This window comes from Anomaloglossus baeobatrachus, chromosome 6 (assembly GCF_048569485.1).
Source record: "Anomaloglossus baeobatrachus isolate aAnoBae1 chromosome 6, aAnoBae1.hap1, whole genome shotgun sequence".
NCBI lineage: Eukaryota > Metazoa > Chordata > Amphibia > Anura > Aromobatidae > Anomaloglossus > Anomaloglossus baeobatrachus.
Genome location: NC_134358.1, coordinates 96,380,876 through 96,399,456, shown reverse-complemented (window position 1 = coordinate 96,399,456; position 18,581 = coordinate 96,380,876). Strand labels below are relative to the sequence as shown.

The 18,581-nt window shown below is 50.7% G+C and overlaps 1 protein-coding gene across 2 annotated transcripts in view; it reads left to right on the top strand.

The window, feature by feature from the left end:
- LOC142244088 (carbonic anhydrase 13-like) overlaps positions 1-18,581 on the top strand; it is a 72,455-nt gene that overhangs the window by 14,278 nt on the left and 39,596 nt on the right. For both annotated transcript variants that reach the window (XM_075316284.1, XM_075316285.1), the window contains exon 2: positions 12,368-12,576. In XM_075316284.1, the coding sequence (XP_075172399.1) occupies positions 12,384-12,576 (193 nt within the window). In that variant the 5' untranslated portion in view covers positions 12,368-12,383. The remainder of the gene's footprint in view (positions 1-12,367; positions 12,577-18,581) is intronic.

The window sequence follows — 18,581 nt, the reverse complement described above, 5'->3', positions numbered from 1 at the left end:
CATAATGGGATGAAATGTTCTAACATGTCATGTTTGTTTCTACAGTCCGGGAGTACTGAATTTAACTAAGGGGGAGTGTGGCGCCCCAGGACCTGGTCGCCACAACAGCATTGCCCTCCCAAAAGGGTTAATGCTGAGCCTGGAGGTAATTGGGAGATCTATTGGCCAGTAAGTTAACACTCAACACAGTTCTCCCTCCGGCCAGCAGGGGGAGCTCTGAACCTGGAACTTCAGGGAGCATTCCTTAAGTCTGGCTGGAAGGAGGAAGTGGTGGTTAGTCTGGAGACAGGAGTGAAAGAGTGCAGACGCAGAGTAGTGCTGCCTTTGTAAACTGGGGCCTAGAGCTGGGATAGCTTGGCCCAGTGAAGCAAGGGGAGCAGAGAGGCACAGCAGGGACTCGGACATCGGAGTCTGTAGTTGCCAGGGCATAAAATCCATCCCTGGTAGCTGAATCCGGAGGGCAGGAGAGCTGTAAGCCCCCTGTCCCAGAAGCAATCTGAAGGTACAGCTGCATCCCAAGGGCCCGGTGTAGACTCCAGCAGAGAAGCACCAGAGAGGGCCTGCGCAGTCTACCACACAGAAAAGGGGACGAACAACAAGTCCCAGCAGCAAGAGGGCAATTGCAAACCCAAAGTGCAGTGTCCTAACACAGCAGAGAAAGATTAAGGAGTAGGCCTCATACTCAACTGGCCAAAGATCACCCCAGGCACTTCCAGGCCGGCCGGATCATCTTTACCATCTGTGACGGTCTCCCTGGACTAAGTTTCTGCCGAGTAAAAGAGGAAAAGGTAAAGAGACTACTGTTTGTGCCTGTTTCTTTCATTGCTGGTCGGCCCTGCACCGTGTTAGTCACGCAGCACCATAGACTTCCACAAACACCAACCGTGCCCCGGGCATTGCTCCACCTGTGGGGAGCAGTACTACCATTGCTGCCATAACATCATCCCGGAGGCCTCACACAGCAGCGGCGGCTTAGTAGCCGCATACCACAGGTGGCGTCACGAACACAAACTTTAATTCAAGCCACATATTCAACTGACACCCACCAGGGCTACGGAGCCGGGCCCAGCCACCACTGACTACCACCGGACTAGTCCGGTCCGGCACCGGGTGTCCCATAGCCCTGGGGTGGGCGAGTCACCGGCGTGTCCTCGGCTCTTCTTGCCACCGTGTAGCAGTGGTGGCAAGGTAATACAAGGGGTTAATGGTGATGGGGGACCACCGCCATTAACTCCAGGCTTGATCATGGCAGCGTCTATGTGACAGCTGACATGATCAACCCGTAAGTAAAGTGAATAAAACACAGACACCGAAAAATCCTTTATTTTAAATAAAACCAACAAGCCTCGTTCACCATTTTATTAACCCCTCCCAAACAAAGCTCCGGCGTAGTCCACAGCTCCGGCTCCGGCGTCCTGCACTGCTGACATCCAGCCGCGACTGTCACAGACACAGCGCTGAATGCAGTAGACAGCAGAGGTAATTACCGGTCATTTCCCACGGCCGGTAATGTGAACTCACTGCCGACCGTGGGAAATGCAGCGATCTGTCATCTATCTATCTATCTATCTATCCCTCTGTCTGTCTATCTATCTATCCCTCTATCTATTCTTCTGTCTATCCACTATCAGAATTAAATGTATTTTTTTTTTTTCTTCAATGTGCTTTATTGCATTGAATGCAATAAAGCACATCCCAACCCGCACGCGGCAAAACCGCGGCAATACCGCGAACAATGCCGCGGTAATACCGCAGCAAACCGCATGCGGTTTTCGGGTGCGGTTTCCCGCGGTTTTTTACCGCGGGTGCGGTAATCTTTGAGAGCATGCGGAATTTACGCAAGGAAATTTCATTTCCCAGTGCGCACAGAGCCTTATCTGGATTTTCCAGATAAATCCGCAGGTTTCGCATGTACAGATACTCCCCATGTTATCCTATGGGACATGGGGAGTGTGTGTCCATGCTGCGGAATATGCTGCGGATGTCCCGCAGCCGCACATAACTGCATGTCAATTATTCCTGCGGCATTACCTGCGGAAATCCCGGCGCTCCACTATGGAGATAGAGGCCGGGACTGCCGCAGGTAAATCGCATGAATGTCCGCAGGTTTACCGGAACAATTCCGCTGGAATCCCGCAGCTATGTATAGCTGCGGATTCCAGAGAGCTGCTGCGGTAAACCTGCGGCTGTACCTGCGGCAAAATCCGCAGGAGCAAGCTCCCGTGGTCACATAGCCTAAGGGGATTAAAAAGTAAAGAAAAGAGTGCAGCAAAAAAGTTTTTAAAAATCTAAAAATTTCAATCACCGCCTTTCCCAATTTAAAAGTAAGGAAACAAATTAAGAAAATAAGCATACTTGGCATTGCCACAGCCATAAAAGTTGGATGTAATAAAAAAAAAAAATCCTTTTTTTTTTAATTGCTGCACTGCCTTATAGCACCACTTCAGCGATTTGTTGTATTGCACTGCTGGAATTGCGCTTTAAATCTAAGCCCCCTGTCTTATACTCCCCTTCCGGTAGCTTTATCTTCTATCATCAGCGCATCGGTAGGTCTCCTGTGATTTGTTACCTGCAAGCTGATCCAATGTTTCATGGAGAGTGCCAATGTTTCATGGAGAGTGCCTGAGGTCACAACTCAATACAAGTCTATGAGAGCCTCGTTCAGGCCTTGTTCTGGCTTTCATAGAGATGCATTGGGCGCTTGTGGCGTTACTTCTGACTTCTTTTCCGCCAGAGGTCACAAGATGGCAATACAAGACCGAAGCGGCATTGGTAAAAATGTGAAGACACTGGAAAGTGAGTATAGGGGGCAAAGGGCTTAGATTAAAAGCGCTGAGAAAAAAATACCCAAAAAAGCTGGATTGGTGCTTTAAAATACATGCAAAAACATGCCACCACACTGCTCTATTGATGGAAAAATAAAAAAGTTCCAGGTCTCAGAAATTGTTGACACAAACCAAATGGTTTTTATGTTGCATATCTTCACGTTTTTTTCACCGATTAAACAAAAAGAAAACTTAACAATGGAAAGTTTTTGTACTATCCTGGAAAGTCATATTGTAAGGTACTTTGTACACTACAAAGAACGCTATGAAAACAAAAAGCCCTAAAAATATGACCACATTGGTTTTTTTATCATATCTAGTGATGGATGAATAGTGAAATATTCAGGTTCCTACTATTTATGTATTAGTCACGAATTACGACTCTATTGGGAAATGCCAAATAATTTTGTGGCAGACCCTCCCAGGATGTCTGGCTCAGTGATAGGAAACAAAGGGTGGTTATTAATGGTACGTACTCGGACTGGGTCTCAGTTCATAGTGGGGTACCACAGGGGTCAGTATTGGGCCCGCTTCTTTTCAACATATTTATAAATGACCTTGTTGGGGGCATGCGGAGTAAAATTTCAATATTTGCAGATGATACTAAACTCTGCAGGGTAATCAATACAGAGGAGGATAATTTTATATTACAGGGAGATTTATGTAAATTGGAGGATTGGGCTGAGAAGTGGCAATTGAAGTTTAATGTAGATAAATGTAAGGTCATGCACTTGGGTAGAGGAAATAAAATGTATGATTATGTACTTAATTGTAGAACACTGGGTAAAACAGACACAGAAAAAGACTTGGGTGTATGGGTGGATGGTAAACTTCACTTTAGTGGACAGTGTCAGGCAGCTGCTGCCAGGGCTAATAAAATAATGGGATGTATTAAAAGAGGTATAAGTGTTCATGAAAAAAATATAGTTCTACCTCTGTACAAGTCACTAGTGCGACCGCACTTAGAATACTGTGTACAATTCTGGTCACCGATATATAAGAAGGACATAGCTGAACTGGAGAGGGTGCAGAGAAGAGCCACTAAGATTATTAGAGGAATGGGTGGGCTGCAATACCAAGACAGGTTATTAAACTTGGGGTTATTTAGTTTGGAAAAACGAAGGCTTAGGGGGGATCTAATCACAATGTATAAATATATGAGGGGACAGTACAGAGACCTTTCCTAAGATCTTTTTACACCTAGGCCTGCGACTGGAACACGGGGGCATCCGCTACGTCTTGAGGAAAGAAGGTTTAATCATAATCACAGACGAGGATTCTTTACTGTACGAGCAGTGAGACTATGGAACTCTCTGCCGCATGATGTTGTAATGAGTGATTCACTACTAACATTTAAGCAGAGCCTGGATGCCTTTCTTGAAAAATGTAATATTACCAGTTATGTATTTTAGATTTTATGACAGGGTATTGATCCAGGGAACTAGTCTGATTGCCGGATGTGGAGTCAGGAAGGAATTTTTTTCCACATTGGAACTTGTTTGCCACATTGGGGTTTTTTTGCCTTCCTCTGGATCAACATGTTAGGCTACAGGTTGAACTAGATGGACTTAGGGCAGCTTTGCACGTTGCGACATTGCACGTGCGGTGTCGATGGGGTCAAATCGAAAGTGACGCACATCCGGCGTCGCAGTCGATATCGCAACGTGTAAAACCTTTTTGATATGATGAACGAGCGCAAAAGCGTCGTTATCGTATCATCGCTGCAGCCTCCGACATTTCCATAATGCCGATGGTGCGACAGGTACGATGTAGTTCCTCGCTCCAGCGGCAGCATACATCGCTGTGTATGAAGCCGCAGGAGCGAGGAACATCACCTTACCTGCCGCCCGGCTGCAATGAGAAGGACTGAGGTGGGCGGGATGTTTACATCCTGCTCATCTCCGCCCCTCCGCTCCTATTGGCCGCCTGCCGTGTGACGTCGCTGTGACGCCGCACGGCCCGCCCCCCTAAGGAAGGAGGTGGGTCGCCGGCCAGAGGGACGTCGCACGGCAGGTAAGTGCGTGTGAAGCTGCCGTAGCGATAATAATCGCTACGGCAGCTTTCACTAGATATCACACGTGCGACGGGGGCGGGACTATCGCTGCAGCATCGGTAACACATTGTTACCGATGTCGCAGCGTGCAAAGCCCGCCTAAGAGTCTCCCTTCAACCTTAAAAACTATGATACTATGATACTATGATACTATGATGTCTGGCGAGGCTGTAAAACTGATTAAATATATGGAAAGATGCTGAAATTGAATAGGAGTAACATAGGGAAGATGCCTGGATGCATTGCTGAAACACAGGTCACTTTTGGGAACAATGTTGTCAGAGTATAAAGCCATTTTGACATGTGGTACCTGCCTATTTGTGATAATCAGTGCGTGCTTTTATCTTGGCTGGTTATAAAAAAAAGGCTCTCACACAGCTTTTTTTTTTTAAGTTATTTAAATACATTTTTTAAAAAAAAAAAGATGTGGGCTCGTGCTCATTTTTGATAACCAGCGCAGATAAAGCAGACAGTTGGACTGATATTCTCTGGCTGGGAAGCTCCATGGTATTTTGGCCCTCTACAGCCTAAAAATAGCAGCTCGCAGCTGCCCCAGAATTGTTGCATCCATTAGATATGCCAATTGTGGCAGTATACCCAGGCTCATCCCAATTGCCCTGGAGGAGTGGCAATTGAGGAAATATATGCGGTTGATGTCAGCTGTTATTTTTCAAAAATCATATCTGCCATCAAACCCCGGTTCTAATGGAGAGAGAGGTGTCTATGAGACTACCCCATTACCAACCCTGTAACTAAAAAGAAAAAAACACAAACACACAAAAATCCTTTATTTTAAATAATATAAAAACACCTTCTTTCACCAACATATTAACCCCAAAAACACCTTCCCGCTCACCTGTCCTGTCGCAGCATATACCCCATCCAGTGTCTTCTTTTGTTCAGTGTGGCAACAGACGTCCTCTTAAGGATCTTCAGACTTTGCTGACTCTTCCTTGGTCAACGTACAAGTCCCATTGAGCCTCAGCAGAAGCTGAAGTTCAGTTTCAAAAAAGGACATCCATCACCACCACTGAAGAACACAGCGGAGCTGCAGGGAGAGATGACCAGATGGGGATACACAAGAGCGTCATGGTGAATAGAATTTTATTTCCAGCCCCTTCCCGGCCCATAGGAGGCCAGCGAAATGGCAAAACAAATTGAAAAAATATTAAGACTCGGACAAATCAGTATTTTTAGGAAAAATTAATTTTACACAAGTTAAAAAAAAAGTATTTAATTAGTGCCACCCACCAGTGACAACATTGGATGGACCCTGATTATTTTTTGAACTCTTTATGAGTCTAATTATGCTCTGGAGAGATGAAGGGATCCATCTTTGATTTAAAGAAGTGGTTCACCCATATCCATTATTGGCCACATCGATATTAAGTTGAGAAAAAATGTTTCTCTCAAATACCTTGTGTTGCTAATTCTCCCTGTGAGCAGCGCTATTGTGGACGGCCCTTCCCCATCGCCTGACTCCATGACCTTGGGGATCTGGTGATGTCATGTCAATTTCCAGATCACGTAACCGTCTCTGTGAGTCTCTGGGCTATGGGCAGAGTTTCACCGCTCGTCACAGCCCAGCATGTCTCCTGCTTGCAGAGCTCTGCAGTGAAGAAGAGAGCAGGAGCGATGCTGGGCTGTGCTGAGCAGTGAAACGCCGCCCACAGCCAGTCACTCATGGAGACTGCAGCCGGCCTCAGTTGACGCGATGGCATCAGATCCCGGGGGGGTCACGCGAAGGGGGTGAGTGTGTCGCGGGCGGAGGAGGGGACGCCGCACTCTCCCCACTGCTCGGGTCCGGCTGCCGCTGCGTCCTGCTGCTGCTCGGTAGCTCGAGCGATGGGCCGGATCCCGGGGACTCTGGCGGCGCTCCTCGCCCGTGAGTGAAAAGGGGGGTTTTGGGTGTGGGAATTGTTTATTGTCCGTGATGCCACCCACGGTTGTGGTGATTTGTAGACACCACCGCTGCTCCGTATGGGGATCCCGGGAGTGATGGTATGGGGCAGCTGGATGTTAATCCTCCCCTCCGTGGGTAGGGGGTGTGGTGGTCCCGGGGCCCAGTGATGAGGTGGGTGTTGCAGGGCTTGGTGGGATGCAGGGATGCGGGGGCAGCTCTGTGCCTTGCGGCACTGTGGTACTCACTCAGCCTGAGACGATGACACAGTTCTCGGTAAAACACACGGCTGGAAAGACGGTTCCCACGGACGGCTGCACTTGCTTTCCCCAGTAGGTGACGGTGACGGTCCCTTTTTCCTGCACCTAAGATGATGATGGTTGCGATGGGTTCCCACCGGTAACCCGCTCCCCGGCTTGGATATGGGCCGGAGGAGCCCTACTTTGCCCGCAGGCGCTGGCCCTGAGAAACTGGTGCCCTGGCGGTGGCGGTGTCTCTCTGTAACGGTTGGACTGTTGCCTTCAATCGGGACTTGGTTGTTGGGAGACAGTCATCCCCTTCACTGACGGATTTGGCAAATTATGGCGACTCCTAGCCTTGCCGGGATCCGAAAGGCCCCTGCCCTGGTGCTGACTGTTCTTCGTATACTGCTCCAGACTGCCGGGTCACCACCCGTCCGCGGTCCTTCCAGCAACCTCCGAGCAGTCCCCCTGCAGACTATCACCGCCGTCTGCTGACCTTGCTGTCACAGTCCGGGGCACACACCCGGACCAACTTCAGGCTTTACTACTCTCACTTTTCTGTCACTACAGCTTTTCTCCTTAGCTCCACTACTACTTCACTTCCTTCTACTTTCACTTCCTCAACTGTTCTGCTTGTTTACTCTTTTCCGTCCCTAGCTGGACTCCACTCTAGCCCTCAGCTAGACTTCAACTGCCTGGTTTTCCCGCCTCCAGAGCTGTGAACTCCTCGGTGGGCGGAGCCAACCGCCTGGCCCACCCCCTGGTGTGGACACCAGCTCCTGGAGGAAGGCAACAAGGATTTTTGGGTTAGCTTTGGTGTTCCTAACTGGGGTGTAGGGTGTGGTGGTGTTATGACCTGTGACCCCTGGCTTGCCCAGGGCGTCACATTCCCCCTTAGCAAAATGCAGACCGTCCGCGGGCTGCCCGTCCAACACCGGTTTTATTTTCTGGAAATATATAAAAAGGTAAAACGGTAACATAACAATTCATGACATCATCCCACATCGGGAGGCACATTTCTTAAACGTTGCAAACGGTTTACGGTTACGGTTTCCTCTCTCTCCCACCCAAGCAACCTGGCCCTGATGCTGCCCCTACAACCCAGGCAGCACCCCTTGACCCAAGTCCAGCACAAGTTACCCGAGCGGGATCTGTCCTTCCCCTCCAGAGGGTAGCCACCGGTTCCTGTGGTGGCTGGGCCCCAGCCGGCTCTACTGCGGGCCCTCCCTCCAACCTGCCTCTCCGGAGGCGGTACTGCGGAAACGGTAACGGTAAACAACTTATTTACAAGCCACTAGCGTCTGTGGTTGCCCTGCAAGTTCACGGGCTTGTCCATGGAAAGTCCTCCATGCAACTTTTTTTTAAACGGTCCCCTCGGGGACAACAATGCCGGCAACGGCCGGTTCCCAATCACGGTTAGGACAATCAGGTGACTGTTCGGTAATCATCTCATCATTTTTCAACTTTTTCAAACAAACAAAACTCTGATGGTCCCAACGGGGACTGCTGCAGCGGGCATCCGCTGCCCTTACTCCGAGTCCTCAACATCACCTGAGGGAGGGGGCGCGGCGCTTACACGGGACTCCTGGCTGCCCCTCAGCTTAGCGTCCAGCGCGAACCACCCCCTCTCCCCACAGTGCCGGGTGTACTGCACGATGTCGCCCGGCATCAGGTTACGGCCGGGATGCTCCTCAGGCAGGTGGGCATTCACATCCCGCCGGGCTATAAATACTTTGGCCTCCAGGCCCAGTTCATATATAAACCCATAGCCCCGGTGGACATCAAACCGCCTCACCTGTCCTTCGTACAGCGGGCCCCGGACACGGAACGTTGCCTGACGGAGGCTCTCTTTTTCCTTGATTGCTCGGGCCACCAGCTCCGCCTTCTTCTTCTCTCTCTCACCGATCTCCAGGCCCGGCGGTACCGGCTCCCTGTCCCAATACGGCGCTGCTGCGAGCTCCGGCGCACGGGTCGGGCCCCGCGGGACATTCTGGACGCTGCCCACTGTCAGGGATCTGGGCGGCGGGTCCCGCGGTGTCTTGGCCTTAGGCGCCGCCTTGCAGCGACAACCCGGCGCTACCTCAGCCGAGGTGTGGGGGATGGGCACAGGGGCTTTCCGCTGCTGGGCCTCCGGCTTGGAATGGTTCATCAGCTCCGGCTCGGGGACTTTCTCTGGAGACGCCTCTGGTGCGGTTTTCGGGGCTTTCCAGGGCAACACCTCCGGTCGACTATGGGCTCCGGCTGCTGGTCGGCCCGCCGGGGCGGGCATGCTGGGTATCGCTACCGGTTGCGGTGGCAGCGGGCCTAGTGGCGGGGTCACGGCTTCCGAGATGGGTGGCGAGGGAGGCAGCGGAGGGAGAGGGCTTGGACCGGGTCCCGCAGCCGCGATGACAGGCCCTTCAAGGGCATCGGGGCGTGGGTCACTCACCCTCCCTTCCTTGGCTTCCTCCTCGCGTCTCCGCACGGTCGCAATCACGTCCGCCATGTCGGCCTCCCACTCCTCCATGAGGAGCTGCATTCTGACCTGCAGCCTCTGGTAGAGCTGCGTGGTCCGGATCTCCACCCACGCCGTGGTTCCAGGCGCGGGGGCTACGTGCTGCGGGACGGCATGAACATGTTGCTGGCGGCCTCTCCCAGGAACAAGATGTCTGCAGAGTCCTGGCGTCCCTGCTTTTATAGCTGTGCTCACATGCAGCCAGCCGCCATCGCGTCCCCCTTAGCTTCTTTTTAGCCACTCCTCTATCGGTTTTGGCCTTCGCGCCTCTGCTATTCGAGAAGACGCTTGAGCGGGGACTTTTCGCTCCAAAGATGGCGGCTTCTGAAATTTTTCGGCCGGACACCTCCGGCGGTAACAAGGCGCACCTCTACCAGACGGCAGAGCGGTAAGATCCTGTTCGTGACGCCAAGTTATCGCGGGCGGAGGAGGGGACGCCGCGCTCTCCCCACTGCTTGGGTCCGGCTGCCGCGGCCGCTGCGGCCTGCTGCTGCTCGGTGGCTCGAGCGATGGGCCGGATCCCGGGGACTCTGGCGGCGCTCCTCGCCCGTGAGTGAAAAGGGGGGTTTTGGGTGTGGGAATTGTTTATTGTCCGTGACGCCACCCACGGTTGTGGTGATTTGTAGACACCACCGCTGCTCCGTATGGGGATCCAGGGAGTGATGGTATGGGGCAGCTGGATGTTAATCCTCCCCTCCGTGGGTAGGGGGTGTGGTGGTCCCGGGGCCCAGCGATGAGGTGGGTGTTGCAGGGCTTGGTGGGATGCAGGGACGCGGGGGCAGCTCTGTGCCTTGCGGCACTGTGGTACTCACTCAGCCTGAGACGATGACACAGTTCTCGGTAAAACACACGGCTGGAAAGACGGTTCCCACGGACGGCTGCACTTGCTTTCCCCAGTAGGTGACGGTGACGGTCCCTTTTTCCTGCACCTAAGATGATGATGGTTGCGATGGGTTCCCACCGGTAACCCGCTCCCCGGCTTGGATATGGGCCGGAGGAGCCCTACTTTGCCCGCAGGCGCTGGCCCTGAGAAACTGGTGCCCTGGCGGTGGCGGTGTCTCTCTGTAACGGTTGGACTGTTGCCTTCAATCGGGACTTGGTTGTTGGGAGGCAGTCGTCCCCTTCACTGACGGATTTGGCAAATTATGGCGACTCCTAGCCTTGCCGGGATCCGAAAGGCCCCTGCCCTGGTGCTGACTATTCTTCGTATACTGCTCCAGACTGCCGGGTCACCACCCGTCCGCGGTCCTTCCAGCAACCTCCGAGCAGTCCCCCTGCAGACTATCACCGCCGTCTGCTGACCTTGCTGTCACAGTCCGGGGCACACACCCGGACCAACTTCAGGCTTTACTACTCTCACTTTTCTGTCACTTCAGCTTTTCTCCTTAGCTCCACTACTACTTCACTTCCTTCTACTTTCACTTCCTTAACTGTTCTGCTTGTTTACTCCTTACCGTCCCTAGCTGGACTCCACTCTAGCCCTCAGCTAGACTTCAACTGCCTGGTTTTCCCGCCTCCAGAGCTGTGAACTCCTCGGTGGGCGGAGCCAACCGCCTGGCCCACCCCCTGGTGTGGACACCAGCTCCTGGAGGAAGGCAACAAGGATTTTTGGGTTAGCTTTGGTGTTCCTAACTGGGGTGTAGGGTGTGGTGGTGTTATGACCTGTGACCCCTGGCTTGCCCAGGGCATCACAAGTGGACCACAATAGCACCGCTCACAGGCACTATTGGCAACATAAGGTATTTGAGAGAAACCTTCTTCTTTCTCAACATAATATCGATATGGCCAATAATGAATATGGATGAACCACCCCTTTAAATTACATCTTGTATGGGAAAGAGGTAAGGGTGAATGGCTCTGGAGGGACAGGTACCCCCCTAATGTACAATGCAGAAAAATGTAAGACAGCACTTCTATAGTACTAATATGGCTGCTGGATGGCTTTTGTAATTTTACTCAAAACTGTAAACTAATAACTTCACTTTTTTTTCTCAGTGTAGCAATAGTGGAATTCATGAATTGCAGAGGGGAGGGTCTGTACAAATATCTGCAATTTGTGAATATGCTTGTGTACATGCACCTGCACCTTAAAAATATAGGAGTGCTGGCCTTTTTTTGTTATCTTTCCATAGAGCTCGGCATTGTGCTATTCCTCCTAAATCTGAATTATGAATGATTTGACAACTGGGCATTCCCCTTATCAAAATGGGGGAAGTGTCTACATAGTCTAGCTCAGCACTGATTGGACAGTGCCAAAGTATGTAGGGACACCCCCCCACACAGGTGTCAATTTACTCTTGATTTTTTTGTAGGAGCTGAAGAGCGCGGAAAAGATGCTTCAGGATTGTTATGTTGCGGGAAGTACAATTATTTAGTTAAACAGTCATGGCGGGAGAGCGGACAGGTCCTCTTAAAGCCCAGGTTTCTGTGCTGGTCTCTGTCAGTAAGAGCTATATAATTTTTCATACATTATTTATAGAGGCACAAATATTTTTCATGGCAGTGCAAATGTCTAAGATAACATTATTGATCTCCCTTAAGTATTTTGAGCAGATGACTGTGAGAATAGGCTTTGGAATGTTCACTCTGCTGCGGAAACTGATTTCTTCCTTCTCATTGGGGAACTCCAAAATTCCACATGGTCCAAATTACTTTCACACAGTCCTTACAGAGATCTCACTGGCAGAATTACTCAGATATTCAGCACATGGCGGAACAAATCTGCACTGCACGCATTACCGTCCAATAAACCTGGGCATAGCTGAGGCATGATGGATGGACCAAGGATGATGAGCTATAATCGCCAAATGCAGAAAATGCATTGAAATTGTGTATTTTGTTCATACTTTCCAGGAGAAAAAGCCCAGAAATGGGAGTATCCACCTCACGCAATGGACAATGCCGACCTCGTCAGTCTCCAATTAATATCTATACTAGAAAAGTCAGACATGACTCTTCATTGAGGCCTCTGTACATCTACTATGATCCAAATTCGACACGAAGACTTGTTAATGTTGGTCACTGTTTTAATGTGGAATTTGAAGACACCAATGATAAGTCAGGTATGTCAAAAGTTGAATGACTGATTTATATGATTAAGTAGGGGGTCTGCCTATAACTCATAGACATAGTAGTCATCAGGCATGGGGATGGAGTTGTGACAAGAAGATGCTCATGAAGCACCGTGTGATGCCTTCAGAGCAGACAGACAGTTGTCGTACGCTGATGATGCATTATTTACCTTCATGAATACATTACTATTTTCTATAAGGATTTATTGTAAGTCCTCCTCCTATAACGTGTACAGGAATTCAAGGGACCATAACAAATCTATACCCTATATATTTACCAATCTACAATAACCCCTTGTATGTTGCTTTCAAGTTGATAAATGCTTGAACAATGTAAACCCCAACTGTCTGATTGAGGATAGTAGTCGTTGATATTTTACAGTGGCATACAAAAGTTTAGGCACCCTGCATGGTTAATACTTAGTAGCACACTCTTTGGCAAGTATCACTGCTCGCAAACGCTTTTTGTAGACAGCCAAGAATCTGCCAATTCTTGTTTGAGGGATTTTCTTCCATTCTTCCTTGGAAACGTCTTCCAGTTCTGTGAGATTCCTGGCTCATCTTCCATGCACTGCTCTTTTGAGGTCTAGCCACAGATTTTCAATGATGATCAGATCAGGGTACTGTGAGGGTAAGATCAGGGTACTGTGTGTAAAACCTTCAGTTTGTGCCTTTTCAGGTAGTCCATTGTGAATTTTGATGTGTGCTTAGGATCATTATCCATTTGTAGAAGCCATGCTCTTTTTCAATTTCAGCTTTTGACTCTTCCCAAGCCTTGTTCACACTGCCATTTCTTACCAGCAGTGTATATTCATTATTGGAACCTTTTAACCTTCTTGGATGGTGACAGTATGAACAGGGCTCGGGAAGAGCCGAAACATCTTTTCTTAGTCATCTTATTTGTATAACTTTTAAGAAAACTGCATTGACTGTCCTACTGTGAGAAATGCTGTATGCTGAACTTATTGATCCCATACCTGCTTACGTGCACTTCCATCATTAAGAGATTAAGTGCTGACATACTGATATACATATGCTGGTTCCAGCAGTCATCACATGGCCACTCCACTCATATGCGACTTTCATACTTACTCATATGACAACTAGCTTCCCTTCCTGCTTCAATCAGAATTAGGAAGACCAGTGACTGTATGTAAGCAAATTGCATGGCAACTGTCACAGATGTGTTATAGCCTGTCATGGAGGTATCATGGCCGGCTGAACATCCAGTGGCAGCGAGAGCTTGAAGATCACAGAGATTGGCAGCACGTGTTGTTATCTGACAGTTCCCTGTTTCTGCAGCAGGTTGACTATATGTCCCTGGACAACTGTTCCTCCTCTATTGCTATCCTCTGACTTCTTTTATTAACCTCACCCTGGGGTGGTTTGGGTGCGGTTTATAGATTGTTCCTGACTGAGGTCTGGTGAGGTTGTCTCCTGTTTCTTTAGAGACTTCTGTGGTTGCTGCTCCTCAGATAAGTGTTGACTTTTGCCATCTACCTGGGCTCTGGGGATAGCATTCGTGTTTTCCCTGTATTGTTCCCTTGGGTATTCTTATAGTGTTAGTGGTGTTGACTAGCGCTTATACCCGCCATCCCTACATAGTGCCCGCTTGCCAGGGTATGATAATGTGGTGCCCCTGAGGCGTCAGGTGCCACAGGGTATTGCATCCAGTAACAGGTGCGGTGCTAACCCCAGGATTCCTGGAAGACCAGTGCCGCTAAATACCATTCAAACACACACATCCATGCCCTTTTTCCCCAGACTGGGTAACAGGCTAGAGACTGATCTGATGGATGGCCACCAATTGGTTGGGACTTATCCAATCCGCTAGTCAGAAACCTGGGGGGAGGAGGGGCTAGTCAGTGCAGTGGACAAGAGACATACATCTTGACAGACAGACAGTCAGTCAGACAGTCTGTGGATTGTCAGTCAGAAGTTAACATTCAGGCAGAGAGTGTAAAGTGACTTATTGGACTAAAGGAGTATGGTTGCCCGGGGGAGTACAGTGTGAGTACTCACGGGACTGAGCACTGGCGGGGTGCAGAGCCCTAGTTCAGGAAGGCGCCTTCAAGCTCACCTGATAAATCTGCCCGGTGATGGAATCATCAGGGTTCCTCACCAACGTTAGTGTCCGGGGCACAGCAGCAAAGAGGAACCCGGGAACGGGGACAGAGGTCCGACCCAACAGAGGTTCAAGCTGCCTGCCATACGGGCCAGGACTGTGACAACAGGAAGGGACCCTAAAATGCTTCAGGCCACGGGGACCCACCAATTGCAGAGGGGTGCATGGAAGTAAAGCTCACTAGGTCACCACACCGGCACTGGATCAAGGGAATACCAGATTACCTGAGGCCCAGATTGGTAGAGACCAGCACCAGATTGATTGCAGCTTCACAGAACCAGTGAGTAAAGAACGAGTTAAATCGCAGCCCCTTTGTTGTCTCAATTCTTCTTACACCTCTGCATCACAAACTTTCACCATACTACAACCACCATCATTCTCCCCTGGGACTTAGCTCTACTTGTGGAACATCCAAGCTGCTTAAAGGGTGGTTCACCCATTTTTTTTTTATTTTCTCTATGAGTGTAACTTACCATTTTAGGTGTTTTCTTCATTGGCTTCTATTTGCAACTTCTGGCACTGAGCAGCGCTATCCTGTACGCTCAGTGCCGGTCACATGACCCCCTGGTGCTGCGGCTGCTAGTATCCTCTTACGTCAAGTTCCGGGCTCTCAAACTGGACGGGTACGTCAGAGGATGCTGGCGCCACTCACAGTGATTGACAGGGCTGTGGGCGGTGACTACCGCACGTCACAGCCCAGCATCGAGGGGAGGATCCGGGGGTCGCCAGTGTGGAGCGGTGAAGAGGGCTGAGCGTCCGGCAGATTGGTGAGGCACGGGGCGCCAGTGTTGAGTACAGGGGGGGGTTCTTCATCTGAAACCCCCACTGTCACGTAAGTATCTGATCTCACTCTCCACCCACCCGCTCTGCTCCGATGTCAGGAGAACGGGCGGTGTGATCATATACACCCACAAGCACCACAGAACGCAGCAAGACACTGACAAGCTGGTGACATTTAGCACCGCATGTGTCAGAGCAGAGCATGTCCTACTGCATGGGACCAACTGTCTCCACTCTGTCACCTGCACCACAAGTCACAGAGTGGAGCAAGTTGGTGACAGAGGACATCTCTCCCTCCCCCCTCTCTTCGGTTCCCCCCTCTCTTCTCCCCCTCCCCCCCTTTCCCTCTCTCTCTCTTCCCTCTCTCTCCCCTCTCTCTCCTCTCCCTCTCCCTCTCTCTTTCCCCCCTCTCTCTTCCCCTTCTCTCTCTCTTCCCCCTCTCTCTCTCTCTTCCCCCTCTCTCTCTCTCTTCCCCTTCCCTCTCTCTCTCTCTTCCCCCTCCCTCTCTCTCTTCCCCCCTCTCTCTCTCTTCCCCCCTCTCTCTCTCTCTTCTCCCCTCTCTCTCTCTCTTCCCCCCTCTCTCTCTCTCTTCCCCCCTCTCTCTCTCTCTTCCCCCCTCTCTCTCTCTCTTCCCCCTCTCTCTCTCTTCCCTCCTCTCTCTCTTCCCCCCTCTCTCTCTTCCCCTCTCTCTCTCTTCTCCCCTCTCTCTCTTCCCCCTCTCTCTCTCTTCCCCCTCTCTCTCTTTTCCCCCTCTCTCTCTCTTCCCCCCCTCTCTCTCTCTCTTCCCCCCCTCTCTCTCTCTCTTCCCCCCTCTCTCTCTTCACCCTCTCTCTCTCTTCACCCTCTCTCTCTCTCTTCACCCTCTCTCTCTCTTCACCCTCTCTCTCTCTTCACCCTCTCTCTCCCCTCCCTCTCTCTCCCCTCTCTCTCCCTTCCCTCTCTCTCCCCTCTCTCTCTCTTCCCCCTCTCTCTCCCCCTCTCTCTCCCTCTCTCTCTTCCCCCCTCTCTCTCTTCCCCCCTCTCTCTCTTCACCCTCTCTCTCTCTTCACCCTCTCTCTCCCCTCCCTCTCTCTCCCCTCTCTCTCCCTTCCCTCTCTCTCCCCTCTCTCTCCCTTCCCTCTCTTCCCCCTCTCTCTCTCTTCCCCCTCTCTCCCCCCTCTCTCTCTCTTCCCCCCTCTCTCTCTTCCACCCTCTCTCTCTCTTCACCCCTCTCTCTCTCTCTTCCCCCCTCTCTCTTCCCCCTCTCTCTCTTCCCCCCTCTCTCTCTTCCCCCTCTCTCTTCCCCCTCTCTCTCTCTCTCTTCCCCTCTCTCTCTCTCTCCCTTCCCCCCTCTCTCTTCCCCCCTCTCTCTCTTCCCCCCTCTCTCTCTCTTCCCCCCTCTCTCTCTCTTCCCCCTCTCTCTCTCTCTCTCTTCCCCCTCTCTCTCTCTTCCCCCCCTCTCTCTCTCTTCCCCCTCTCTCTCTCTCTTCCCCCCTCTCTCTCTCTCTTCCCCCCTCTCTCTCTTCCCCCTCTCTGTCTTCCCCCTCTCTCTCTTCCCCCTCTCTCCCCCCTCTCTCTCTCTTCCCCCCTCTCTCTCTTCCCCCTCTCTCTCCCCTCTCTCTCCATTCCCTCTCTCTCCCCTCTCTCTCCCTTCCTCTCTCTCCCCTCTCTCTCCTTCCTCTCTCTCCCTCTCTCTCCCTTTACTCTCTCTCCCCCTCTCTCTCTTCCCCCCTCTCTCTTTTCCCCCTCTCTCTCTTCCCCCTCTCTCCCCCCCCTCTCTCTCCCTTCCCTATCTCTCCCTCTCTCCCTTCCCTCTCTCTCCCCCTCTCTCTTTCCCCCCTCTCTCTTTTCACCCTCTCTCTCTTCCCTCTCTCTCTTTTCTTTCTCTCTCTCTCTCTCTCTCTTTTCTCCTTTTCTCTCTCTCTCTTTTCTCTCTCTCTTTTCCCTCGCTCTTCCCTGGCATGGTCAGTACAGAAATCTCTTGATCGTGGAGGGGTGAGAGGGAGTAATAAACATGGAGTCCCTAATGTGTCTGTGTATTTATTTCTAATAAAGTATTTTTTCTGTCAAACTTGGCCTGACATTAAGAATCTCGGGCTTTATACCAGCTGGTAAAACATAGCTGGTATTAACCCCTTATTACCCAGCATGCCACCTGGCACCAGGGCCACTGTAAGAGTTGGATACAGTGCCAGAAGATGGCGCTTCTATGAAAGCGCCATCTTCTGAGGCGGCTGTGGACTGCAATTCGCAGCGAGGGGGGGCCAGAAAGCTTGGGCCACCCTGCGCTGTGGATTCCAATCCCCAGCTGCCTAGTTGTACCTGGCTGGTCACAAAAAATGAGCAAAGCCCACGTCATTTTTTTTTTTAAATTATTTCATGAAATTCATGAAATAATTTTTTTAAAAAAAAAGGGCTTCCCTATATTTTTGGTTCCCAGCCGGGTACAAATAGGCAGCTGGGGGTTGGGGGCAGCCCGTAGCTGCCTTCTGTACCTGGCTAGGGTACAAAAAAAAAAGACTTCCCTGGATTTTCCATTGCCAGTGAAGGTAACAACAAGCAGCCGGGGTTAGCAGCCAGTAGGTGCTTGGGTTACCCTTAGCAATAGAAAATGCAGCCGGAGCCCACACAGTTTTTTTTACCCCTAACCCTAGGGTTATGTGTTTGTTTGTTTTTTTATTTTTATTTATTTTTTATTTTTAATGTTTTTTTTTTAAAAAAAAAAATCGACATGGGCTTCGCCCATCGAGCACCAGAGCATTTTACTGCTCACTCATGCCTACTCCTGACCACCGCGCCAGCAGAACAAGTAATCAAATGACTCCAGTGTCGGCCGATTACTTGTTCTGTGTCCTCCTGCATCCATCGCAGCGTGTGCGGGCTGTGACGTCACCTGAGTTCAGTCCAGCACTTGAGTTAGCTGATCTGAACTCCAGCCCGCACACGCTGCGATGGATGCAGGGGGACACAGAACAAGTAAGGCCTAAACCACACGGTGAGAAAATCGGTGCGAGTGGAGTGCGATAAAACATCGCATTCAGACCAATATTAGCCTGTGTATCAGCGCACATGAGCGATTATTTTCTCAGCCCTAATCAGACCGAGAAAACAA